The 26,904-nt window shown below is 32.4% G+C and overlaps 2 protein-coding genes across 9 annotated transcripts in view; both read right to left on the bottom strand.

The window, feature by feature from the left end:
- Positions 1-153: 153 nt before the first annotated feature.
- Prp4k (Pre-mRNA processing factor 4 kinase) lies at positions 154-8,199 on the bottom strand. Of its 2 annotated transcripts, XR_012048198.1 has the most exons (14): positions 7,828-8,199; positions 7,494-7,664; positions 7,178-7,421; positions 6,598-7,094; positions 5,833-6,472; positions 5,362-5,706; positions 5,188-5,273; positions 4,958-5,104; positions 4,715-4,868; positions 4,386-4,638; positions 3,573-3,811; positions 3,179-3,379; positions 1,239-1,313; positions 154-744 (listed from the first exon to the last, which is right to left on the bottom strand). XR_012048198.1 is itself a non-coding variant. In XM_072907818.1 (12 exons), the coding sequence occupies exons 1-12, from the start codon at positions 7,830-7,832 to the stop codon at positions 3,179-3,181; spliced, it is 2,982 nt and encodes a 993-aa protein (XP_072763919.1). In that variant the 5' UTR covers positions 7,833-8,199; the 3' UTR covers positions 2,114-3,178. The 2 variants fall into 2 exon arrangements, 1 of the variants encoding a protein (XP_072763919.1); XM_072907818.1 differs by lacking the exons at positions 154-744; positions 1,239-1,313 and having other exon boundaries at positions 2,114-3,379.
- A 2,703-nt stretch (positions 8,200-10,902) lies between these two features.
- Sls (sallimus) overlaps positions 10,903-26,904 on the bottom strand; it is an 85,465-nt gene continuing 69,463 nt past the window's right edge. For 5 of the 7 annotated variants that reach the window (XM_072908033.1, XM_072908028.1, XM_072908031.1 and 2 more), the window contains 21 exons: positions 20,806-26,830; positions 20,243-20,287; positions 19,985-20,101; positions 19,724-19,876; positions 19,225-19,588; positions 18,056-18,371; positions 17,659-17,947; positions 16,006-17,227; positions 15,706-15,866; positions 15,255-15,545; positions 15,014-15,155; positions 14,646-14,915; positions 14,120-14,565; positions 13,700-14,002; positions 13,448-13,602; positions 13,218-13,368; positions 13,037-13,114; positions 12,818-12,922; positions 12,540-12,737; positions 12,148-12,453; positions 10,903-12,015 (listed from right to left, as the gene is read on the bottom strand). In XM_072908033.1, coding sequence (XP_072764134.1) covers positions 11,813-12,015; positions 12,148-12,453; positions 12,540-12,737; positions 12,818-12,922; positions 13,037-13,114; positions 13,218-13,368; positions 13,448-13,602; positions 13,700-14,002; positions 14,120-14,565; positions 14,646-14,915; positions 15,014-15,155; positions 15,255-15,545; positions 15,706-15,866; positions 16,006-17,227; positions 17,659-17,947; positions 18,056-18,371; positions 19,225-19,588; positions 19,724-19,876; positions 19,985-20,101; positions 20,243-20,287; positions 20,806-26,830 — 11,340 coding nt within the window. In that variant the 3' untranslated portion in view covers positions 10,903-11,812. The remainder of the gene's footprint in view (positions 12,016-12,147; positions 12,454-12,539; positions 12,738-12,817; positions 12,923-13,036; positions 13,115-13,217; positions 13,369-13,447; positions 13,603-13,699; positions 14,003-14,119; positions 14,566-14,645; positions 14,916-15,013; positions 15,156-15,254; positions 15,546-15,705; positions 15,867-16,005; positions 17,228-17,658; positions 17,948-18,055; positions 18,372-19,224; positions 19,589-19,723; positions 19,877-19,984; positions 20,102-20,242; positions 20,288-20,805; positions 26,831-26,904) is intronic. The other 2 variants (XM_072908029.1, XM_072908030.1) reach the window with 2 other exon arrangements.

Below are 26,904 nucleotides of genomic sequence, written 5' to 3'. Positions count from 1 at the left end.
TAAATTAGTGTATGTATATACATTTACACATGTATATAAATTTGATAGTTTATATTCTATATCTGGGATATCCGAATCAAGATCTTGTAAAGTTTAATAAATATGGTTTTCATGTAGGAAATAGATATAAATCTTTTGATAATTTTGATAAGTTTTATTCTCAGTGAAATATTTCTACATATTTTTCGATGGTATTTATGAAAGAAAGAGAGAAAAAGGGTAGAAGGACAAAACGAACAAAAATAGAGTGGGTTAATTTTTCGAGAATAATGGATTCATCACATCTGCTTTTCACTTTCACGGAGAGAGCATAGGCTTTAAATATCTGAAAACTCAAAACCGCAAATATTAGTATTATATAAATATTTATCATTTTCTCGTTGTTTAAAAATATAGTTATCGAGACTAAAACAATTTTGAGAAAAATAGAGGCATAAGTGTTAATTAAAATGTTTATGCTACCATGTCGTTTGTGAAATTTTCATAACTATGTACTTTACCTGCATACATACTTACGAGTCCTCAATTGCGATTTCAAGTAACTTTAAGAGAAACCTTAGCACGCAGATATAAATCTAGTTAAACCGTTGTATAAACCTTGTTGAACTGTTTAGGACAGTGTATGTGTATTTTTACGCAGTAGACATGACGTAGGCGCAAGTATATCGCATACTTTTTCCTCTCCTCCTCATCAATCGTATTCATCATCACTTCTTCCATTGCCTCCCCTCCTCACAGGGAGGGCTACAAGTGAAACATCACCAAATTGCCAATTAGAACAGCACATACTAATCATAGTTTCATAGTATACTTTTATTTCAGAATTGAGAAACATTCCCGAGAAACACATATTTTTTTGTTTCCACGTCAATTTTATATTATCGATATTTTATTTTATATTATCGTGCCTATTTCTGGTTGAACGAAAATACTAAAACGCGTGTTAGTATCATCTATCGATTTAGCATGTTTTATACTTTTTAATTTTTGCCTTTACAAAAGTAAATATTCAAATGTAATTATATACAAAATTGTTGGAATTTTGATTTAAAATTCTATGCTATCTCTTGCCTCGAATACAATTCCTATCAAAAACAGTTTATATTGATTGACAAAAAATTCAGATTATACTCTCATATACGGTTTATGTATGACCTAATTATTAATATAAATTATACTAAACAAATATATTAAAAGCTGATGTGTATTAAGTATCCCAGGCAATCCCCCATGAATACCTTGTAACGGGATCGGCGCTAAAGGCCCTTGAAAGTTCCGGCCGCACTTAACGATGATTTGAATCGAAGACACATCTGAAACATAAGCAGTCTCGTACAATCTTGTTACGTTCAGAATCATACCGTGAACCATTCACAACAGCATCGATATTCGTTCCTAATCTCAAATAAATATGAAAATTTTCGAGATTTTAGATTTTGATCCTAAGATCATAAGAAGTATAAAAAGGACGCTATAAATAAAATTAGAATGCCACGTCTGCAGTAATATATGACTCTTACTTAATGCAAATCGTTACATAATTTTTCGATAATTGTCATTATTTCGCTCTTGTAATACTTCAATACAGCTTTATATATCTTTAAACTTTGCGTCGCAGTGCAAATATATACACTATCACCTCTATTTAGCATATATCGCAAATATATTTAATTACATATACGATTATAGAAGTGTCAGGTATCTCATTCGATCCGTTGTACATGATTGTATGTCATATATCAAGATATGCGATTAAATAATTATATTAAATTTATATACTACTAAATGTGTTAGCAAGCAAAAAATAAATGCACGCTATATACATATACGTATACATACATATATACATACACACACACATATATATATATATATATATATATATATATGTTATATATATACATACATAAACATAATGCATTACTATTACACTATCGCTGTTATAGAATGGGATTCGATAAATATATTCGTCTTCTTTAAATTTCAAAGATAGAATAGAAAAACAGAGATAGAAAGAATGAAAAAGAGAAAGAATACGTTTGTAAGAAATAATTTCAACTATATTCACACTTGTAATTTTAGATTGAAAAGACAAAATAGGACGTTTTTCTCCTTTTGTTAAGCATGTGTCGTTTTATTTTCAATATAGCTGACCTATATTTGCTATACAATTTATCTTCCAATTGGAGCAAGTTTCTTTGCCACTAAGGCTTCTAATGCTGTATGTGTGTGTCTGTGTGTGTGTGTGTGTGTGTGTTTGTGTGCACACGTATGCTCGCTGATGAGATACTCTAAGCGGATCGAACAGTGTCCAGTAAAGGGCTTACAGTTCTTTATATGTACGAATCCTTCTCGCTGGAATTACGAACGTACAATTTCATGAAGTATTTATAATATGAGCGCACGATTTATAATTTTATGATGTGCTATTTATAAGGATTTATGTCGTGCTCTCAAAATCATGAGAATCGGAAAAGAGGGAACGATACTACAATTTGAATATCAAATTTCCAATATCTGGTGGTATGTAGTTTGTGCTGAAAGAGGCGGCCGTTTTATTCATATTTTTTCTCACACACATGTACAACTTTAAAAGATAATCAAGATATTTTAAAAACTGATATTTTATGTCGAGAGAGAATTACCAATATGATGATATTTCCAGATACATTATAGAATAATCTATATTTAGAGAACATCTACATGTATAACAATTTATTAATTTTTATATTCACAATTATTATGTCCAGTATAAAAATATTATACTTTTAATTTGATAATAGCATATCACACGCAATTAAATTATATCTTTGGATTATAGTGCAATTATATTTCAGATATTTTTTAATTCTATATACGTGTGCAACTATATTGCAAAACTATATCTTTTTTTTATCGCAATTCTCACATATTATAAGAATCAATTTGTAGAATATTGAACCGCCTCTTCCTGCTGAAACATAAATACGGATATTCTATGTATAAAAACAAGAGTACTTGGAATGGAGGCCAGGGAGGAACGGAGAATGAGAGAAATAGAGATAGAGAGATAGAGAGACGTACCGCGCTCTTCCCTATCAAGTAATATTCAACATTAGGAAGGATTATTCACGATCTCATTTTACAAATTTATATGTCAATAAATTCTTCGATGCTAAAGGACCCCAGATAGGGTTACCTATATTTTTTCTTGTATAAAGGGATGCGCCAGGGCGTGATTTACTGTGATCCTCTTCCCTGCGTCCAGCATCAGCGTTCGTTCCAGCAAATCCTTCAGTTGTCCAACTTTGCGATTTTGTTCTGGTGGTAAAGAATTGCCACCGAGTTCCGCGCTGAGATCACGAGTCGCTGGCAGTGTCGACATTACGACAACCTTTTCCTAGAAATTATACTATTCAGTTAACTCCGCGAGATTTCTTCAATAAATAACGCAAAAGAACCTATAATTACACGATACGACTGTATTAATCAATGCATTAGATTTTTTTATTACGCGCCTAAAAAAAAACAGCGTTACTTACCGCGCGTTTTTGGCGCGGGTCAATGGGTAAAATTGCAAAGTATCGACTTACCCGTTCCGTAACTTTATCAACCTCGTGATACAGGAAATTGCAGTTACTGTCAAAATGTTGATCCTTAAATGTCCCCTTTCGAATTAGTTTGTTCGGCATCTTGCCCTTTAGATCCATAAAGTACTTCAACATTTGATTGTTCGTTTTCCCCGAAAACATTATCTTTCCCGTATAAAGCTCGTATATGGTGCACCCCACAGACCACATGTCAATGCCAAAATCATACGGTATACCAAGAACTAGAAAATAGTGACGTTATTTTCGGTTCGAGACATTTCAAATTCAAATTCTACCATTTTTTTCAACGTTGTGCGAGTTTAAGTTGACTTATATAACAACTTATATAACACATATCACTGCAATTTTTTTCTTCCAAAGTGACATAATATAAACATATAAGTAATATATAAATATGATCAGTCTTTCTTTAATTGAGATTCTTTTAATGATTGAACATTTAAATATGCGTACTGTTATAATCATAACTACCTATCTAATAGAAATACAATAAGTATGAAACGAAAGAAGCAAAGCTGATGATTATAAAGTCGCTGTATGTCGTTTGCTTGTCAGAGAGATCGCGAGATAAATATTATCAAACATATACAAAACTACTGATGTACATGTAACATGTATATCAATTTAAAAATAAGTGTTACATATCTGATATATTAAGAAACGATAACAGTTTCCATAAACGTGTGTGAAATAAAAGATTATTCATAAATATATTTTAATAGAGCTATATTATAACTAAAAGAGGAAGAACAATATGTAATAAATTAAATTGATTTAACAAGTCAAAGTACTTACTAATTTCGGGCGCACGATAAAATCTTGAGACCAAGTATGGTGTTATTTCATTTTCATGGGCGTGCGATGCGGAACCAAAATCACAGAGTTTCAGTACTAACTTGCTTTCACTGACTAGAATATTATCCGGTTTGATGTCAGCATGCAGAATATTTGCACGTTTTAATAACTTTAGTGCTAGAAAAAGTTGCTGCGTATACGACCTTACCGCTTTAACATGTAAACCAACGTCTTTGCCATATTTTTTTAAAACCTGCAATTTTAAAACAAATACAATTATTGCAACAGCATTTTCTAATTGTATTTTATTTACGATAAATGATGCATACCTCTCTTAAATTCATGGCTAAAGGTTCGAAAACCATGCACAAGTGGTTTTTGTGAAAGAAATGCCTAAATAGACGCAAACAATGAAATCTATCCTCTGCATCAAAATCGTTCAGCTTCCTGAGAATTTCTAACTCTTTTAAACCGGTTTTGTGCCTATAACAACGAAAAAGATAGTAACATTATGCATCGCAATTGCAAAAATGTATTTACATTATCGCAATTGTGAAAATTGTTGTATTTACATTATCTCATTGTTTCTTATAATTTTCACAGCTACATCCAAATTTCCCCTAGCGGTGTCTCTCGCTCTCACAACATTGCTGAATACACCTTGTCCTGTATATCCATAGACTATATATCGCATATCTAGTGTTTCTCCAACGCGTACACTGAGAAATAAATTATATATCATTATTAGTTTCCAAGTTGATCATTATTCTTTTAAATAAAAATAAAAATAAGTCTCTCTAACCGATAATATCCTTCCGCGTCGTCCCAGTTATCCGTTAAACTAGGATTATCTGGTCCTCCTTGACGTTTTCCTTCAACCGTCGGACTCTGAATAACAAATTAGCAAAAAGAAAATATGATAGATAAAAAGAAACAATTAATTTTTCAACTAACAGAAATAAAATACAAAACATACATTAAAATCTCCGATATTATCTGCTTCTGCAAACATGTCCCATTCATTCGATTTTTTCGAAGTTTGTTTTTCTTCTTGTTTAAATTTCTCAGATATTTTGATGTTTCCAGTTTTGTCAGATTCATTGGGTGATGCATCCTCGAATCTAGATTTTCTTTTCTTGGCTGGAGGCGGAGATTCTAACTTTTCTGTGGGCAGTGGCGGAGTATGACTTTCCAATATAGATTCATTGTTATTGGATGGAATTTCTATAGATTTTTGTGATATATTAGACTGGCTTTCTGGAGAAGCAGCGACATTTACATCGGCAGACATATTTGAATCCTCATTTGGTCCATTTAGCCTCTGTAGAAGAAAAAAAGATATATCCGTTATCATCATAATCAATATAATTAAGTAATATATATATATATATGTATGTATGTGTATGTGTGTGTGTGTTTAATGCATATGTAATTTTTATGTATTTACTTTGAGCAATTCTTCTCTTTGTTTTCGTCGACGTTCTATAATCGCTTCTTCATCTTCATCTTCCTCAATATTGATATCTTTGATGTCTTCTTCACTTGAGCTATCCGAATGCTCTACTTTAAGACCTTCCGATAAAGAATCCTTATATTTATCATTACGCTCTCTTTTGCTGTTTCTGTCTCTATCCTTTTCGCGGTCTCTGATATGGTCTCTGACTTGTTGCTTATCTCGATCTCTACGACTTCGGGAAGGCGATCTAGATCTCTTATACCGATCATTTCGTTCTCTTTCCATTCTGTTTCGAATAGGACTACGCGATCTCCTCGCGCTACTGCGACCCCGGTCTTCAATTCGATGATCGTGATACCGATTGTCTCGTCGATCGCGACTGTCATCGTGTCGATCTCTATTTCCATGCCGATCTTTACTTCGACTATCCCTCTTATCACGACTAGCGTGACGACGTTCTCTACTCGATGGTCTGTCGCGACTGCGTCGATCGTGATTGATGTGTTGATCTCGATTGTCTTGACGTTCGCGACTTCCTAATCTGTCACGACTTTTACAATCTGAATTCTTGGCCTCATTGTTACGAGGTTTTGAACTGTGACGAGTAGGTTCTCGTCTTCGATTTTCTTCTCTGTAATAATTGTTCATAAATTAGTTGTTATAATTGAGTTTTATTAATACATACTAATAATTCAATTTTAATAGATAATGGTAATTATGCGAACCAAGATCAGTAATTTTACAATTTTCACTTACCGTCTGTCCGATTCTCTTTTTCGCATCTCATCCCTTTTTGAGATATCTTTACGCCTTTGCTGGTCTTCGTCTGCTTTTCTATTGGACTCCTCCTTTCTCGTATCGTCCTTTTGCCTTTCGTTAACCTTCCGTGGAGTTCTATCGTCTTTTCGAGTTTCTTCTCTCTTTCCTTCCTCTCTAGGACGGACTTTGTCGTCTTTTTTCCTATCGGAATCTCTTCTCTTATCTTTATGCTGTTCGCGAGTTTTTCTGTCTCTAGTCATATCAACTATAACACGTCTTTCGACCTTTACCACTTTCTTACGTTCCCTGCTGCTCGATTTGCTCCTGGTTCGTTTTTTCAATGGTACATCATTGGTGTCACTATCATCTTCTACTAATATTACATCAGGTGTTTCTGTCGTTATTTTTGTTTCCTCATCTTCTTGTAACTCCTTATCTTCTCCTTTTTCAGATTCATCCGAAAGATATTGTACTAAACATGCTTGCAATCGTTCCTACATAATGCAATTTTGATAAATTAAACATATATATATATGATGTATGGTATAAAACTTATATATATGTATATTAAACTCACCTTTTGTTTCATTAGCTCTTCAAGATCAATATCATCTTCTATGATTGTACAATCTACTTCATCTGAATCTAAATCAACTAACTTTTCATCTTCGCTTTCTTCTGAAACAACTTCTAATACAGATGTTTTTGTTTTACCATTCATATCAACTTCTTTATGTATTACATTGGTGATTAATTTTTCATCTATACCATTTTCTATTTCCTTATCTTTTTTCTGTCTCTTGTGTTTTTTATGCTTACGTCTATAAAGAAAAAAATATTGTAATTTCAATGAACATATTTATATAAATGGTTTACTTATATTAAAACTGAACCTTTCTTGCCTATCCAATCGTTCATCTTCTCTTTCAATTAATTTCTCTTTCTTATGCTTATGATGCTTGTGTTTTCTTTTCTTCTTCTTTCTTTGATCAGACATTCCATCCGTGTCAGAATCTAATCCTAAGGGTTCTCTTTTATATTCAGAGCCTTCTAAATCTGACGTACTGTAATATACATTAACATAAATATAAATAAAGATATTAGCAGTATAACTTTGGATAGAAAGATTTAAATTGGTTCTACTATTTCAATAAATACAGAGATATGCTGATTCTTCTTTGTTGATACTGTAATGCTAAATTTCAAGATTCTACGCAATATACTTACCCCATAATAAAATTTGGTGAATAATTAGTAGATACACAACAAACAAAACCACTTCACACGACAATCCCAGCGATCCGAATAATTACCAATGATTACAACGATTATTACTATCCGGAACACGAATGCACGAATCTTTTAGTAAGACGCCATCTTATTCTATCGCTTCTTATAACGAGTCGTTTCCACGCTCGACAATTATCGATTTACGCAAATCGAATTATTTTTCGATTCTTCTTTTTCGACCACATGCGAGAAAAGGGACAAAATATTGCTAAAATTTTTGAAATATTAAGTTTGAGATATTTTTGCACGATATTATATTTGCCATACGGTGAGCTTTGTTATGACGAGATACTATTAAGAACCGATGGTTTTACAAGAGTAAGATGAATAAACATAACTCGAAAAAGATAACTACACACTAGCGTCCTCTTAATAAGATAAACAGGGTTTGAGTCTTTGCTAAACAGGTTTAAGTCTCGGCTAAGCACAAATCATAGATATAGTAAGGATAGACTGGCAATAGTTGGAGTGGGAGTAAGTTCAGGTAGAAAAGGACACACTCTGAATGGCTTGGTGCGTTCTCTCTCTTTTTCGCGCATGCGTATAAAGCTCTCTGAAAAGAGAAATTTGAAACCGTTAATCGACGGAATTCTTTTTATTTTTTTATAAAGAACTCTTAAACTCTTTAAGAAGAAGCTAGAACTCTAATCAGAACTATAAAAATTGAAAATTTGAATTTGAAAATTGAGATTTAGTAGTTCTGAATAGCTTATTTGCTTTGTATTTATGTCCTCTAGAGTACCTAATAAATAATAATAATTTTGATCAAGCATTAAATTAAAAAAAATTAAAAACAATTTTTTTTAATTAGTTCTGATGATTAATTATAATATTAAATTGCATTTAATATTTTAATATTTTTATTAATTATAAAAATATTTTTTATTTTATATGTACAAGGTGTTTATACAACATACAGATCAGTAAGTTGGGTTGCCTATCTGACGGTCAGCAGGGGCATGCTTTACCAATCTCGCATAATCGAAAAATAATAAAATCAGAGATCGATCATATAATTTTTTCTTTGTAAAAAGTGAAAAAATTACGTAATTGATATCTTAAATGCAAATCCGGTGTGGAATGAGGAAACTGAAATCGGCTTTTAACATACAGTATAATTGTAATATTTAATATAAATAATATAAATAAAATAACATAGATAATACAATTAAAATATATAATAACACAATTAACACAATTAAAATACAATAACACAATTAACACAATTAAAATATAATAAGACAGATAAAATAAGAAATAAAATGTTTTTTGTTTAAATTTATTATATTTTATTTCTTATTTTATCTGTGTTATTATATTTTAATTGTGTTATTATATTTTAATTGTGTTATCTAGACGGAGAAAATTTTATATTAAGAATTATTATGGTATGTAGTAACTGTAGATCATTAAGAACATTTCAAGTTAAAATGCTGTGTAAAACTAAAAATTGACGTAATTTACGTAAAAATTACATTAATTACGTCTACAGTTTTATATAGTATTTTAACTTGGAATGTTCTTAATAGTCCACAGTTACTACATACCATAGTTATTTTTAATGTAAAATTTTCTCCTTGTGTGCTATTTTATTCATATTATTAAATATTACAATTATACTGTATGTTAAAAGCCGATTTCAGTTTTTTCATTTCTTACCGGATTTGCATTTAAGGTATCAATCATGTAATTTTTTCACTTTTCACAAAGAAAAACTTACGTAATCGATTCCCTGATTTTATTAATTTTCGATTATGCGAGGCCGATAAAACATGCCCCTGCCGATCGTCAGAAAGGCAACCCAACTTACTGATCTGTATGTTGCGGAAGCACCCTGTACATGTGTGTATGTGTGCGTGTATGTGCGTATGTTTATTATAGATTTTTCTAGAGAAAATATTTAATTTATTCGATTAAAATATGTATTTTTATCTGAATTATTATTGAAAGCTATTGTGTTATTTTTATTACTATTTGTATTGAACATATATATAAATATTAATTGCAAGCATAATATATGTATGTGTGTTCACACGCATATTCTCTCTTATTGTGCAGTGTTAATACCTTAGTGAAAACATAATTTTATAGCATTTTTGAATGAAGCAGCCCATATACAACACGTATTCCTAAAGATGTCTAAAATACGATTTAAAATTGTCTTATCATCTTTTGGATTCGAGTTGGATTAAAATCCGTTCACTCGAAAACGCTATTATTAAAGTTATCATGCATGATTTTCACAATTGAAATAATATAAAAAATTATCCAAATTATATATCGTATATTGCAAAAATCTCATTAATTCATTACAATTATATTTAAATCATAAAATAAAAATTAAAAGTTTTATTTTTTTATTAATAAGATATTTAACATTATAGAAAGATGAAAAAAGATCTTCTATATTAGAGTCAATAGAAGGCTGAATCGAATGACAGAATCAAAATCACTAGTAGTAGAATAAAATTTCTTTATTATTAATAAATTTACTATTTAGTAATAATAATCTATTTAAACTGCATGACCGTCGTCTTTGTAAAAATTCTATTACCTCAGAAGAATTTTCGAGTGTATTAAAATATATATATTATTTGATTGTGAACTGCATTACTTATATTTCTCTGTCTCTCTCTCTCTCTCTCTTTCTCTCTCCGCTTTGATAAAGATTTTAATTTCTATACTAAATAAAGTTTTAATCACTGCTAAATAGAATTTGAACTGGAAATCCTATCAAAGAATGTCTTGTAAAGAAAATTTTGTATATTTGTTGAATCTATTAAATCATTTGGTTTACTTTTTTATATAAATTTTAATTTTTAAAATGGCAAGCAAATTTTGATTATAATAATATTATCTGAATAGTCTTATTTTTTTTGAAAGGTTTCTGTTCAATAAATATATGTCAAATTTTGTATACAACAATGCTCATCAATCAGCGTTTTTGTAAATTTATGATTAATTTTTTATACTTATACTACTAGGACTTATTGATTAAAAAACACTGAGCAATAATTTGAAATAATTTAATCGACAAATAAAATATTTTACAACATAAATAACATGTAAAGTATACAACGCGTCGTTGGTGAATTACAATGATGTTATTTGCACCTATATTTTACGTCTCATGTCACCAAATACGCGTGGTATTTCTTTATTTCATCAATCTTGATGTATCGATCTTATTTTTACAGTATTATCAGAATTAGAAGAATATAATGATAATAGTAACAAGAAACAGTAAATATACACTATATGCTTGAAGAATAAATACTAAAGTTACCATCGCAAACTGTGGCTTTGCCTTAGAGTAAAAGCGATCATTTTATGTAGTCACGTAATTATTATAAGTACATTATTAGGCGTAGAATGTTAAATTTTTTAGAAATCTGAATATAAAGATATTTATCGCTTCGTTGTCTGTCTCGCTAGCGGTAAATAAAATTTTAATAATATCAAGTCGGCGGATCTTTGCTAGTCTACAGAATATAATATTTCTGAAATTGTGCACGAGCGTAAAATTGTAAAATTTTAATAGGACGATGAAACACACTAAAATAAAAAGTGAATGCTCGTGTGTGATATTTAATACATTTCCTGAGTGCTCTGATAGGCATTAAGAAGAAGATTACTTTATCCTAGACTAGATTAGTACTCTGTAAGCACTCGTCCAGCCTCTTATGAGTCTTAATTTCTAATTGCTGTACGCAACTTGGTTTTATAAAGGAACTAATCAATACATGGAAAAATCAAGGCACTGTCGTCGTTGACAGTTAGACACAAACACATAGGTGGATTTACTATTGCAACTTTATAAAGAAGAAAAAAAAATTGAATATGCGGATCAAGATTATTATATCCGTTACAACAGTATGGCTACGAGAGAAATGTTCAGAATTATATATACATATACAAATGCTTATTGAAACAGCTGTTTAGCATAGTGCCAAATGCGGAAGAAGTACTCGTCTTTCCTAAGTAATCTTGCTCTCGCGTATGAATGTATATCAGCGTCCATATTATGTTCCCGCAACCACGAACTCGTGTTTTCTGTGCTGAAACTCATCGAAGCTGTCTCGCCCTTGTCCATAGCTTCAGCAATCGGTTCCACAAATGACAGTTCTGTCGAGAAAACATATTTAGTTAAATTTGTACGATAATAAAAGAATAGATATTTAAAATAAATATCGTTTACAAGACAAGATAATAAGAGTGAAAAATAATAAGAAATAAAAGATAGTAGAGAGATTGTACCTGAGGTCGGCACGATCTTAAAAGGTTCTTCTGATTCTAAATGATCGCTGAATCCGATCTCATTTCGTGCAAAAATTCTCACGAGGTATTCGTGATTTTCTTGCAAGTCACGAATGTTTAGTTTTTGGATGTCTGCGCTCACTCTGCCTACTTCCATCCACATGGTCTTCTTCGCATCTCTAATAGCGATCTTATAACCTTCCAAAGGTGCGCCGCCATCGGACTCTGGTCTACCCCATTCAATTACCATCGTGTTTGCTGCGATTTGCCTCATCTCTAGCGGAGCGGTAGGCGGAGATGGAACGTCTACAAAACGATTCAAAACAAATTAATATATAAATCGTGTAGTTATTTACACAATAATAATTTGATGGTATAAGCTGATAACTTACTGGCATGAGTTTTCAATGTGACTGGTTCGGAATTGGTCGGTGTACTAAGTCCTACGCTATTTTCAGCAAAGATTCTAAAGAGAAATTCGCTTTCCTTCAAGTTCTCTATGCAGTATTGATTCGTTGTAGCGTCTAAAGTGACAACCTTTGTCCATCGGGCACCTTTTCCGATTAATGGCCTTTTCTCGATTATGTAACCTGTAACAATAAAATATTGAGCAACATTGAAAAAAAAGATTATCATATAAAGTTTTATATTAATTCACATGTCAGTTTACCTGTCAATTCTGATCCTCCTGTAGTAGCCGGTGGTGACCAACTGAGAGTGACGCTTTTGCTTGTAACATTGATCGCTCGGACATTTAGAGGGCATGAAGGTGGTGCTAAAAAAAATTTAAAATGTGTTTATTGCGTAATATATATGTTTTATCTCATATAAAACAAATTATATTTACGATAAAAAGAAGCGCGAGAAAAGCAGGATGTAAACGACTTACTCTTAACGACGACCATTTTTGTGGACGGAAATATGCCTAATAGCGCATATATGCTGTTTTCTGTGAGCTTTACTATTTCTGAGCAAAAGCGAAAGCGTTAATAATTAAGCGACATTTTGGAAGTTAATCGATTAAGAGAGGAAATAAGCGAAAAAGATATTAAACTAGCTAGCCAACTCACTTGGTCGTTTGCCGGCCGTAATCGCTTCTTCCGCTACATACGGAGGACCGGTACCAACGCTGTTTTTAGCTGTTATTCGGAAATTGTACGATGTATCCGTTTTTAAATCGGATATAATAACATTTGTGACGTCTCCTTTTGTACTTGCAATCTGAAAAATATGTATACAAATATATTTGCATATAATTTTGATTTTGATACTTGTAATGTGATGGAAATAAATAAAATACCTTTCGCCAGGCTTTCTTCGATATCTCTTTTATTTCGACAATGTAGTCTGTGATAGGAGTGCCGCCGTCGTTCTCTGGAGGTTCCCATTTTATCGTGAACGATGTTTTCGTCATTCCAGAAACTTCGAACGGTCCTCTTGGCGGGCCCGGTGGTTCTATCGAACAAGTAAAGATTAGATAATTTTTTTTTAATTAAATTTTTATCGCATTCTTTTCCTATTCTAACAAATCATCACAATTCTTTTTTTTTACCGAATGAAGTCCTTGTTCTAATTGGCTCGGATTCCAAAGGCTCTGAAGGTCCAACTGTGTTTCTAGCGACTATTCTAAATAGATAGTCGACATCTTGCTGCAATTTCTGTGCACAGAAATTTTCGACTTCTTTGTCGACATCACCCACTTTTGTCCACACGTTTTTAGTCGCTTCGCATTTCTCAATGGTATAGCTTTCCAGTTCCACGCCACCGTCATCGATTGGCGGTCGCCATTCTATAGTAACGCGATCTTGTCTAATTTCTTTCGCGATAACTGGTCCTTGAGGTTTGCTCGGCTTGTCTACAATGTGTATAAGGTACATTACATTTTATTTCTAAAATATTTATTCTCAATATGCAGAGTTATTAAAAGAAAAAGCAAACACAAATTACAAAAAAATATATAAAAGATATCAACCTATGACACGGAGATGACATTCAATCGACGAGCTACCAGCTTCGTTTGTCGCTTTTGCTGTATAGACAGCCGTATCATCCCTGATGAGCGAAGGAATCGTAATAATGGATGTATCTTCCTCAGTCTCGATGGAAATGCGTTTATCAGTTATTTTTTTATCGTTTATTGTCCACGCTACTTTCGGTTTTGGGAAACCACTGAAGTGTATTTCGACCTTCCATTTGTCGCCCACTGTTAGTCTCTGATTCGTCGAGTTTTCATCACAGATAATCTTTGGAGATTCTTGAATCTTTAATTGACACGATGTTTCCGCCGTTCCTGCATCATTCTGTGCTTTAATCGTGAATGTGGCTGACGACGTCTCTGTAGTTCTTCGAATCGTGTACTTGGCCACGCGATTTTCGTACGTGATGTCACTATCCTCGAAAGTTTTACCATCCTTCAACCTAAAAGATAATTTCCGAAATACAGTTTGAGAGTATAGTAATTGTTATACCTGGCTTAAATAAAAAGAAAGGATATACACCATGCAATATGTGGCGTCGGTATACCACCGATTACGCAAGAAAGCGTGACCGTTTCTCCTAATCCGATCACGATGCTCTTGAGTGCTTCCAGGATGGTTGGCGGTTCAGATGCCGATAACTTGGAAATTCTTAAATATGGCATATTCGGCGATGGTTCGCCTGGTCCGGCTTCGTTGACTGCTGTCACACGGAAGGTATATTCTTTGTCAGTGGTCAAGTTCGTCAGCTTGTACGTAGTTTCACTTATTGTTTCCTTAATTCTGCTCCATCTGTGAGAGATCATATAATTTTTTTACATACTGATCAAGTTGTAAAGAACTGAATAAACATTTATATTAATAGTTTATTAAATTCACAAATTACTTACGAAGATTCCGTTTTTTCGTGATATTCCAAGATGTATTCCACGATCGGGGAGTATCCATCTGAATCTGGTTGTTTCCAGTGAAGAGTAACACCATTGTCAGTTACTTCGAGAGGTTCTGGAGTTCCTGGTGCTCCAGGTACCTCTATATAATAGACACATTAATCATATAATTTTCTTTATTTACATTCTTCTGGAAATTATTCGGACATTTGATGTGATAAATAAGAATGTGAATACTTACGCACGATGATGATGTTGATTTCTATACTATCTTCCCCGTGAGGATTAGTTAATTTTAGATTATAATCGCCAAAATCTTTTTCTTGTACATCTCTTATTGTCAAGATAGCTGAGCATTCGTCGATAGACGTAACGATTCGTTTGGATTTTTTAAGGATTCGGCCATTGACGGTCCACTCGTCAATTGGAGTTGGCGTAGCCGTGAATTTCACAACGACATCAATATTATCATCTTTGATTATTTTATATTTTCTAGGCGTATCAGGATTGATCTTAGGCGATGTTTCGATAACTGAAACGCAATCGATAAATATACATTACAACGAATGTTTTTTTTTATTAATTTATAAAAGAAAGCAAAAATATTAATATAATTATTACGATTCAAATGCAGATGATGGATAAGTTACGATTACATAAGAAAGAAGACAGGAAAAGGCATATAAATTTACCTTCAACTTTTAATCTGGATGACGTTTTCACATTTGCAACTACAGCAGTATATTCAGCGATATCTTCGGTTGTGCATTTTTTAATGATAAGTTTCTTAACATTTCCTTCATCGATAATGTCGTATTTCGAAGATTGTGTGCAATCAATCACTTCGCCTTTCCTATAAATTTCATATAATTCATATATCAGGTATATACTTGTTTCAATCAATTGAAACTATTCAAATAGGTTGTACATACGTATCTATGTAAGAATCTTTATTATAATTTTATATTTTTATGATTAAAAACTCGACTTACTTTAACCACGTTACTAATACATCTGCACGCGACAGTTCAATGAGGAAAATTGCATCGGTGTTGAGAGGTACTAAAGTAACATCCGGCAATTTTTTAATAAAATCTACTTCAGGCTCTTCAACCGTCAGTTTAGCTGACGAAGTTTGATCACCAACTTGACACGAGAAGATTCCCGCATCTTCCAATTCCGTGTCGTAAATCTTCAGTTTTTGTCTCTTGCCATCGATTGACAATTGCACGTGCTCGGAGAATTGCAACTCTTGGCCGTCTTTAAACCAACGTACTAAAGCGTCACCTTTCGTCAATTCTATATCAAAAGTCGCTTTCTCTCCTCTAGCTATAGTTATATCCTGCATTTTGGTAATAATCTCCGGTGGCAATTCAACGACCGTAACTTCTGCTGTACATTCTTGATCTGGAAGAGCGCACGTGTATTCTCCTTCGTCATGAACCGATGTGCTCCTGATGAGAAGCTTTCTCACGGTACCGTCTTTCACGAATTCTAATTTTCCCTTGCTCGGTATTAATAATTCGCCGTCTTTTCGCCATGTAACATCAGCCATTTGAGACGTTATCTCGACCTCCAAAATCGCCACGTCTCGTTCTTTCACTTCAAAGTCTTGTAGCTTCTTGACGAATTCCGGTTTGGTGGCTCGAACAATAACGTTGCTGGACGTCACCTGGTTCTTGACGGTACACTTGTACTTGCCTGCGTCGGAAAGGCTACTCTTTTTAATAAGCAATCTATGTACGCGTCCTTCTTGAATCACTTCGCGATGATCCATTCCGCTGATTTCCTTGTCATTGTGCCACCACATCGTGGAAACTGTATGCGATGTCTCGCAACTCAGTTCCAGAGTTTTGTATTCGTCTATTGTGACTTCCTTTTGTAAGTTTCTTGTGAAAGAGACTTTAGCTACGTCTACTGTGACTTTTGCGCCATGTGAAGCTTTTCCAACCGGATTACTGGCGACACATTTATAATCTCCAGCATCAATTTCAGAATCTGCGTTTTTAATTTCGAGTAGAATGTTTTCACCGTCATAATTCTCTATAATATTAGGCGATTTGCCAAGCGGTTTGTTGTTTCTAAGCCAAATAACTTCCGGAACAGGATTTCCAGTTACTTTGGCGGTTAACTTAAAGGTTCCTTTTTCAGGAACAACTACCTCTTGAAAACGTTCAGTGAACAAGGGAGGTTCTGGTGCGCCACTTGGTACTTCTATTTTTTGTAAAAAACATAATAGCATCATTATTATAATATAAAATATATCATACAAGTAAATGTATTGAATAGTTAACATCATAGCAAAACAACAAATGCATATCATACCCTTAACAAACGAGACATGTTTATCGTTCGTACATTGCTGTAAGCTAATAGTAACTTGTGACTTGGCGTTAACTGAAAGCACATTAGTAAAAAAGCACTTTGTAATCTTACATCTGACAATCTGCCATATTTTATTAATTAAAGTAATACAAGTCGTTTTTTTAATTTGTTTATTATTTAATTAGCTAATATGATGAGAAGGATTAGTTATCAATTCAAAACAAATTAAGAAAATTAAGAAAACAAATTAAAACAAATTAAGAAAAAGCGATTAAGATATTTATTGCAATTAAAAAGATGTTTAGTGTTGTTGAGCTTACTCTCAATAGTTAATATAGCTCGAGTCTCGGCTTTGCCCACATCGTTGACAGCTATGACTGAATATTCTCCACTATCTATTAGTTGAGGCTGAATTAAAGTCAATGTATTGACATGTCCATCCTGTTTTGGTTGTATATCTTTTATTGGTTTCCCGTCTTTATACCAAGTTATTTTTGGTGATGGATTACCAACTATTTGGGTTGATAAAACAACAGTTTCACCTTCTTTGACAACATGGGATTGCAATGGTTCCAAAATTTCGGGCGGCTCGTTCTTTCCAGTTTTTACCTGTTTCGCAAAAAAAAAAAAAAAAAAAAAAATGCGTTAATTATATTACATGTAATGTATGTAGAAAAATATTTATAAGTATAAGCTTTATTTGTATTGTCAACGAACTTTTACGGGAATATCGATAGTGGCTTCGCCTTCTCTATTTTTAGCGACAATCTTATATCTTCCTTCTTGTTTCTTTTGAATTTTGGTAATTTTTACAACACTGCAATACATGTGCATATCGCTTTCGGTTGCGACTATAATGTTTTGTTGACTAACCACCTGGGCATCTTTATAATACCACATTATTTCTGGTTCCGGTACGGCGACCAATCGGCACTCCAGTATCACATCATCACCTTCGTTTACGTACTTCGCTTTTGGTTTTCGAGAGAATGTAGGTGGTATACCCTCTAATATATCCGCAAGAGATGATTCTCTGAGATAATATTGTCATATTAATAATTATTAAGGATAATAAAAAGTCTAATAATACACGTAATACTATATATATGGTGTTTACGAAGTACTTGGGCAAACTAGGACGTATTCCTCTTGACAAAATAAAAAGAAAAGTTTATATAAAGTCAAATATGAGTTGGTGCATGTTATAGTAAAATAAAGTTTATGTTAACGTTGTTATGTAGCAGAGTTATCGAAACGAAACTATTATCTACAGGGCATGGCATCTATAGGAATGACATTTAAAGCATTTAGTGTGTTTGCAATATAAGATGTGCTTCGCCAATGCATTATTAATACTTGTGAGATTATACAGAATTGTTCGCAAACCTTTGAAATGATTCGATAATCTTTACTCTATCGTGTCAATGTCTATCTTCAATCAAATGGCAGTCATATTGAGCATTTGTTACAATTAAATATTTATAATTATTTAATAATAATGCTAATATAAACTTTGTTTTACTATAACTTCGTAATCACTAATATTTGGATTTATATACATTTTTTCTTTATTTTGATGAAAGAAATATGCTTTAAGAATTTGTTCAAGTATTTCAAACACTCTGTATATACATATAGTAACATCATATTATAATATCTATTATTATAATTTATATATATATGTATATATATACATAATAAAAATAATAATTATAAAATATAATTTAAAAAATTATAATAAATATTTATACAATTTAATATAATGTAGTTTTTTGTTTATTTTATAATTTGCAATACATTATAAAAACTGTCTTATCAATTGTCTACTTTAAGATCGATATTTTTTTCGAAATAATTTATTCAAGAAAAGTTTGAGAAGTGCATACCTCGAAAGACTTTTCCTCGACAAACCAGTAATATCGGATCCGTGATCTGACAGGGGAGCCTCAACTATAAGTTCAGTAGTGCTTGATGCAAATCCTGCAGCGTTTTTCGCAACGCATGTAAAAGTACCAGCATCTTCAGGAAATACTTCTCTGATTATCAAAGTGGCAACGTTATCTTCATCGTAATACATTTGAAAATCAATAGATGGTTTGATAATAGCTGTTTGACGGAACCAAGTTATTTGTGGTCTTGGTACGCCTTCCACTTGGCATTCAAATTGAACAGTATAACCATCTAGCGTGTGAATTGGTTGCAATTTTTCAATAAACTTTGGTGCTGAGGCTTTTTCTCCTGGAGCTGGCTCTAAAAAAATGTAATGTTTGATATTAATATTTTAAAAACATTGTCAATTTTATAAAACTCATAAGGGTGTATAATAAAATTTAATCGATAATTTTCATCACTGTTTTTTAATTAGTTATGCAAATAAATACTTACTTTCAAAGATTGGCAATCTATCAATCTTTTCGTGCAATTTTCGTTGTAAGTAAACAGTATAATGCACCTCGTCTAATAAATATTGTGCCGGTACCCAACCTTTCTCTTCAGTTAAATGTTTTTTTACAAACCACCAATCCTGATTGGTGTGATCTGTAAGAAACAAAAATGGAACAATATTTCAAGAAATATACAATATATGTATTAATTACAATTATAATAATCACAATATTAATGATTTAAAAAGAACAGAAATCTTACCAATAATATAAACTTTTTCTCCTTCGACCAAGTTTATAGCTTCCTCTGTTTCAGCCTCATAAGAACAAATCGAGAACATTGTATCACCGTCACGAACAACATATTCAACTTCGTCGACTGAAAATCATTAATTATTTAAAGTAAAACAATTCAAAGTAAAAAATATATATTATTAAAAAAGTAAGCAAGATATATATATATATATATATATATATATATATATATATGTGTGTGTGTGTGTGTGTGTGTGTAACAAACCTTCTTCAATTTCTTCTTCTTTAGTAATACTGAGAGAGGCTTCTTCTGCAATATTATATTATAAATATTAAACGAATGTCAATGCAATAATATGATTGTTTACAATTGAAACATAGTGAAAGACTTCTTAAGCAAATAAGCAAAATTTATCTATTCAGTCTGTGCTATTTTAATACGTATCTTCTTATATTAATTATGTAAATATAAATAGTTATAAATCTCATATATTATGTTACAAAATAAACTATAGCGACTACACTACCGATATGCTTTTCATACGCGGAAGATTAGTACAAGATAAATAAGAGCAGAAAAAAAATTTTTCTGAAAAGAAATGTTAAGAGTTGGGCGAAGGAAAGGACAGGCAAAGCACGGGAATAGAATCTTTATGCAAAATGTAGAGTATACACATTCATACATTGTAAACAAAAAAATTAGAAAAAAATTAAAATAACCAGAAAATAATTTTAATCGTTACTTTAGCTAAAAGCGTATTGCATGTTAATTCAATTTTATTCGCTAATGCATTAATGTTTGCAGAATACACAAATGCATCATCGAACCTTCTTCGTATGTGGAAACACGTCTCTTGCTCTTCAATTTCAACGCCAAAGATTCATCGGTTTCCTCATATGAATATTTTCTATCACGTTTTAATTGTACTTTGACATCATTTTCTTCAATTTCTTCTACAGTATACGGAGATTTTTGTTTCTTTTTCCTTCGTCTCAACGGTATACTCATTTCATCAATATCCAGCTCCTCGATGCTATATCCTTCTTTACTTTCTTCGTCTGATTCATCAATGATCTCTTCGATAATTGGTCCAGAACTATCTTCAATTTCTTGAATAATTTTGATTGTTTCTTCTCCAGTTTCCTCGGAATATGTAAGCGGACGTCTCTTTGGTTTAAGGCGAATCTTACCAGACATAGAAATATCTTCTTCTTCGTATGTATTTAAGGATATTCTAAACTCCTGTTCAACATCTTCTTTTGTTTTTGTAGAGCGTGGTCTAAATGTCACATTTTCAACTTCGGTAATTTCTTTGATATCTGGTCTAGGTTTTTTCTTTGGTCGTAATTTACGTAAAGTGACATCTTCATAAATTTCTTCAATGGGTTTCGGTGCTTTTTTCGGTGGTTTACGTTTTAATGTAAATTCTTCAATTACATCCTTAGGTTCTTCTATTTCCTCGAATTTTTGTATAGTTAATTCCTCCACAATCACTTCTTCACTGGTTGGCATTGATTTCTTTTTCTTTAGTAATATATCCGTAAATGTATCTGTTTTTTCTTGTTTTTCCTCTACAGGCTTGGCAATAGTCACTTCTGATACTTCTTCTGTTTCGGTAATTTTTTTTCTTGGCTTTGGTTTAAAAGTAACTTCTTCAACGATGTCTTCCTCCTTCTTTTTTATAACAGATTTTTTAATTGTCATTTCATCCGCAATTTCCTCTTTGATAGATTCCTTTTTAGGTTTCTTTATTGTCACTTTCTCAGAAACTTCTTCTGGTACTTGTTCTACTTCCTTTGCAGCGGGTTTCTGTATAGTTATTTCAGCAGCAGTTTCCTCAATGACAGGTTTTTTCTTTGGTTTCTTTTTTAATGTGACATCCTCTGTGATATCTTCTACCTCTTCTTTTCTTTCTTCAACAACCGGTTTTTTAATCGTCACTTCATCCGCAATTTCCTCTTTGATAGGTTTCTTTTTAGGTTTCTTTATTGCCACTTTCTCAGAGACTTCTTCTAGTCCTTGTTCTACTTCCTTTGTAGCGGGTTTCTGTATAGTTATTTCAGCAGCAGTTTCCTCAATAACGGGTTTTTTCTTTGGCTTCTTTTTTAATGTGACATCTTCTGTAATTTCTTCTGCTTCTTCTTTTTTTTCTTCAACAACCGGTTTTTTAATTGTCACTTCATCCGCAATTTCCTCTTTGATAGGTTTCTTTTTAGGTTTCTTTATTGCCACTTTCTCAGAGACTTCTTCTGGTCCTTGTTCTACTTCTTTTGCAGCGGGTTTCTGTATAGTTATTTCAGCAGCAGTTTCCTCAATGACGGGTTTTTTCTTTGGCTTCTTTTTTAATGTGACATCTTCTGTAATTTCTTCTGCCTCTTCTTTTTTTTCTTCAACAACCGGTTTTTTAATTGTCACTTCATCCGCAATTTCCTCTTTGATAGGTTTCTTTTCAGGTTTCTTTATTGCCACTTTCTCAGAGACTTCTTCTGGTACTTGTTCTATTTCCTTTGCAGCGGGTTTCTGTACAGTTATTTCAGCAGCAGTTTCCTCAATGACAGGTTTTTTCTTTGGCTTCTCTTTTAATATGACATCTTCTATGATTTCTTCTACCTCTTCTTTTCTTTCTTCAACAACTGGTTTTTTAATCGTCACTTCATCCGCAATTTCTTCTTTGGTAGGTTTCTTTTTAGGTTTCTTTATCGCCACTTTCTCAGAGACTTCTTCTGGTACTTGTTCTACTTCCTTTGCAGCGGGTTTCTGTACAGTTATTTCAGCAGTAGTTTCCTCAATGACAGGTTTTTTCTTTGGCTTCTTTTTTAATATGACATCTTCTATGATTTCTTCTACCTCTTCTTTTCTTTCTTCAACAACTGGTTTTTTAATCGTCACTTCATCCGCAATTTCTTCTTTGGTAGGTTTCTTTATCGCCACTTTCTCAGAGACTTCTTCTGGTACTTGTTCTACTTCCTTTGCAGCGGGTTTCTGTACAGTTATTTCAGCAGCAGTTTCCTCAATGACAGGTTTTTTCTTTGGCTTCTTTTTTAATGTGACATCTTCTATGATTTCCTCTACCTCTTCTTTTCTTTCTTCGACAACTGGTTTTTTAATCGTCACTTCATCCGCAATTTCTTCTTTGGTAGGTTTCTTTATCGCCACTTTCTCAGAGACTTCTTCTGGTACTTGTTCTACTTCCTTTGCAGTGGGTTTCTGTACAGTTATTTCAGCAGCAGTTTCCTCAATGACAGGTTTTTTCTTTGGCTTCTTTTTTAATATGACATCTTCTATGATTTCTTCTACCTCTTCTTTTCTTTCTTCGACAACTGGTTTTTTAATCGTCACTTCATCCGCAATTTCTTCTTTGGTAGGTTTCTTTATCGCCACTTTCTCAGAGACTTCTTCTGGTACTTGTTCTACTTCCTTTGCAGCGGGTTTCTGAACAGTTATTTCAGCAGCAGTTTCCTCAATGACAGGTTTCTTCTTTGGTTTCTTTCTTAATGTGACATCCTCTGTAATATCTTCTATCTCTTCTTTTCTTTCTTCAACAATTGGTTTTGTAATCATCACTTCATCCGCAATCTCCTCTTTAACAGGTTTCTTTTTAGGTTTCTTTATTGCTACTTTCTCAGAGACTTCTTCTGGTACTTGTTCTACTTCCTTTGCAGCGGGTTTCTGTACAGTTATTTCAGCAGCAGTTTCCTCAATGACAGGTTTCTTCTTTGTTTTCTTTCTTAATGTGACATCCTCTGTGATTTCTTCTACCACTTCTTTTCTTTCTTCAACAACTGGTTTTGTAATCATCACTTCATCCGCAATTTCTTCTTTGGTAGGTTTCTTTATCGCCACTTTCTCAGAGACTTCTTCTGGTATTTGTTCTACTTCCTTTGCAGCGGGTTTCTGTACAGTTATTTCAGCAGCAGTTTCCTCAATAACGGGTTTCTTCTTTGGTTTCTTTCTTAATGTGACTTTTTCAGTATCTTCTTTGGGTATTGTTGGAATAACATCTTTTTCCTTAGTGGGAAATTCTTCCGTATCTTCTTTTTCAGGTTTATCTTTCTTCCAGCCTTTCAGAGTTATCGTTTCAGGCTCATCTTCTGGTTTCTTTGAACTTGGTATTCGGAATTTGACTTCGAGTTCTTCTTCAGGTTCTTGTGGCTTTGGTATTCCCTTTACTAATGGAATTTGTTCAATATCTTGTTCAGGTTGCTTTTTCTTTGGTCTTTCATATGGTTTTGAAATAGGTTCAGGTTCTGGTTTTTTGGTTATTTCGATGTTTTCAGGTATATATTTTTCAATTTCTGGTTTATCAAATTCTAGTGGTTTGAATTCATCATAAGCAAACGTTTCTTTAGGCTTTTCTTCTTCTTGTTTCTGCTGTATATCTTCTACTAATTCTTTCTTTTTAGATTTCTCTTTAGCTTTTATTAATTCTACCGGTTTCTTTTCCGGTACTTTTTTCAGCTTAACTTCTTCTGGCACAATTTTAGGTTCTTGTTTTATTTCACCTTTTCCAATAATAACTTTTTGTGGTTCTTCGGGCGTTATTTCCTGTTTTTTAGGTGCTCGTTCGTAAATAGATGTATCATCTATTTTTTCTAATGGCACTTTCTTTAATTCTTCAAACTCTTTATCTAATCTTTCTAATTCATTTAGTTCTTTCTCTGGCATTCTCGATTTTTTATATTTTTTCTTTAAAACTTGTAAAGCTTCTTCTGTATTTCTAGATAGAATACCAGCTTGTACTGTATTCTTTTCTATATACGTAATTTTTGGTATTTGTATTTCTGCCGGATAGTCACCAACAAATGTAATTCTGCTACGTAACATAATTTTAGGAAATATTGGTTCGCTAATTGCTTTCTTCTTTTCAATTGTTACTTTTTTCAATTTAATCGCACCAAATTGGACTGTTTCTTGTAGTGGTTCAACATATTTTAATTTTGTAGGTTTGATTTCTTTTCTTTCAATTTTCTGCGGGACTAATTTTTGCATAGATTCAGGTAATGTTTTCTCCTCTTTCTTCTTTTTTGTTGGTTCCCACTGAATTTTTTCAGGCATTGGTTCTAATACAGGTCTTTCATATTCGGGTTCTACCCATTCGTCTATCTCATCTTTTTTTACAAGCTTCTTTTTCTTTTTCTTGATAACTTTCTTTTCTTTCACTTCCTCAATAATTTCAGGTTCAATAGATTTGTCTTTTGCAATGAAGACAATTTCATCTTTCGATTTTTCGACTTCTTTTTTTTCTACGGGCAGCGCCTTTATTTTTTCTGATTTAACTTCAGGTTGTTTCTCATTTGGAATATCTTTAATTTTAAGTTCCGGAGTTATCTCTGCCATTACAATATCTACTTTATCTACTCTTGTTTCTTCCTTCTTAGGTTTTATTGGTATTATTTCTTCCACTACTGTCTCTTTCTTCACAACTGTAATCTTTGCTTTTTCTTTCTCAATTGATTCTTCATTTGGTATAGTTTCAGTAATTTCAATACTTTCTATTGGTACAACACTTGGTTTTGCTTTCTTGTCAGTGAATGTTTTTTCTGTAACAAGTTCTTCAGGTATTGTTTCTATCGTCACTTCCGAAATATCGATACTCTCCTGTAAACTTACATTTTCTTCAGCTTTTGCCTTCTTAGGTTCTATTAATTTTATTTCTTCTATTGTTTCATCCGGACGATCTTCTTTCATTTTTTTGGCTTTTTTCGTAATATATAGTGCTTTCTTTACAGGTACTTCTGTTAATCTTATATCTTCTTTTGTCTCTTCTATAAATACAGCTTGCTCTTCTTGCGGTTTTTTATCTTTATCAAATTTATTAGTTGCAATTTCAGAAATAATTTCAGTAGTCACTATCTCCTCATTTGCCATTATTACTTTTTCTGCTTCTTCGCCTATTGGTTTTTCTGAAATAATTTCTTCAACAATTTCTTCTTTGAGTTGTTGTTCACATATTGGCTTAATCTCTGTAGAAACTTTCTTTATTATAACTTCTTTTATGTCAATTTGTGCTTCATCCTTAATTGGCACAACTGTTTCTTCTGTTGGTTTTATCTTCTCGAGAAGTTCCTCAGTGGTTGTGCTCGAAATTGTTTCAGTTACTTTAAGTCCTTCTTTTGTTACAATAATTGATTGTATTTGTTCCTCCTTTGGTTTTTCACTTATTATTTCTTTAGTAATCTCCACAGGTATTTCTTCCTGAATAGGAATTGTGCTTGTTTCTTTCTTTAAAACTTTCTTCAAAACATCTCTTTCTTCTTCATTTTGACATACTACAACTTCTTTTAGTTTAGCTTTATCTTCTGTAATTTTGGAAATAGATGATTCAGTTAAAATCTGCGTCACTTCAATACTCTCTCGTGGAGAGAATGTCGTTCGAGCTTGTTCTTTCTTCGGTTCCTGTACAACAATTTCTTGAACAATTTCTTCTGGCACATTATCATCATAAGTTTCAGCCTTTTTCCTTTTAGTAACTTTTTTTATTGGCGTTTCAACAATTTCAATTATTTTTTCTTTCTCTATTATTTCAGTTTTCTCATCTGGCTTTTGCACATTTTTTTCAATAATTTGTTTGGGATGTTCTTCTGTTGCCAACTTTTTCTTTTTGATAATTTTTGTAATAGGTGTCTTAATAGTTTCTATTATTTCTTCCCCGAGATTCACTTTTTCCTCTGGTAAATTAACAACTGCTTCCTGTACTTTTGCCTCTGTGACTACAACTGTTTCCTGCTTTTCTTCTACAATAGTTTTAGCTTTTTCTTTCTTTGGTTTCTCCATTATGACATCCTCTAAAACTTCTTCAAGAACATCTTCAGTTTTGGGCAAGTGCGTTTTCTTAACTGTTGTTTCTTGTTGCTATAAAAATATAATAATATTATAACATATATATATGACACTATATTAGAGTAAATTTATATATTTTAACTTAC

Source organism: Anoplolepis gracilipes, chromosome 16 (assembly GCF_047496725.1).
Source record: "Anoplolepis gracilipes chromosome 16, ASM4749672v1, whole genome shotgun sequence".
NCBI classification, from domain to species: domain Eukaryota; kingdom Metazoa; phylum Arthropoda; class Insecta; order Hymenoptera; family Formicidae; genus Anoplolepis; species Anoplolepis gracilipes.
The sequence above is the reverse complement of the archived record's forward strand: the minus strand, read 5'-3'. Positions and strand labels throughout refer to the sequence as shown.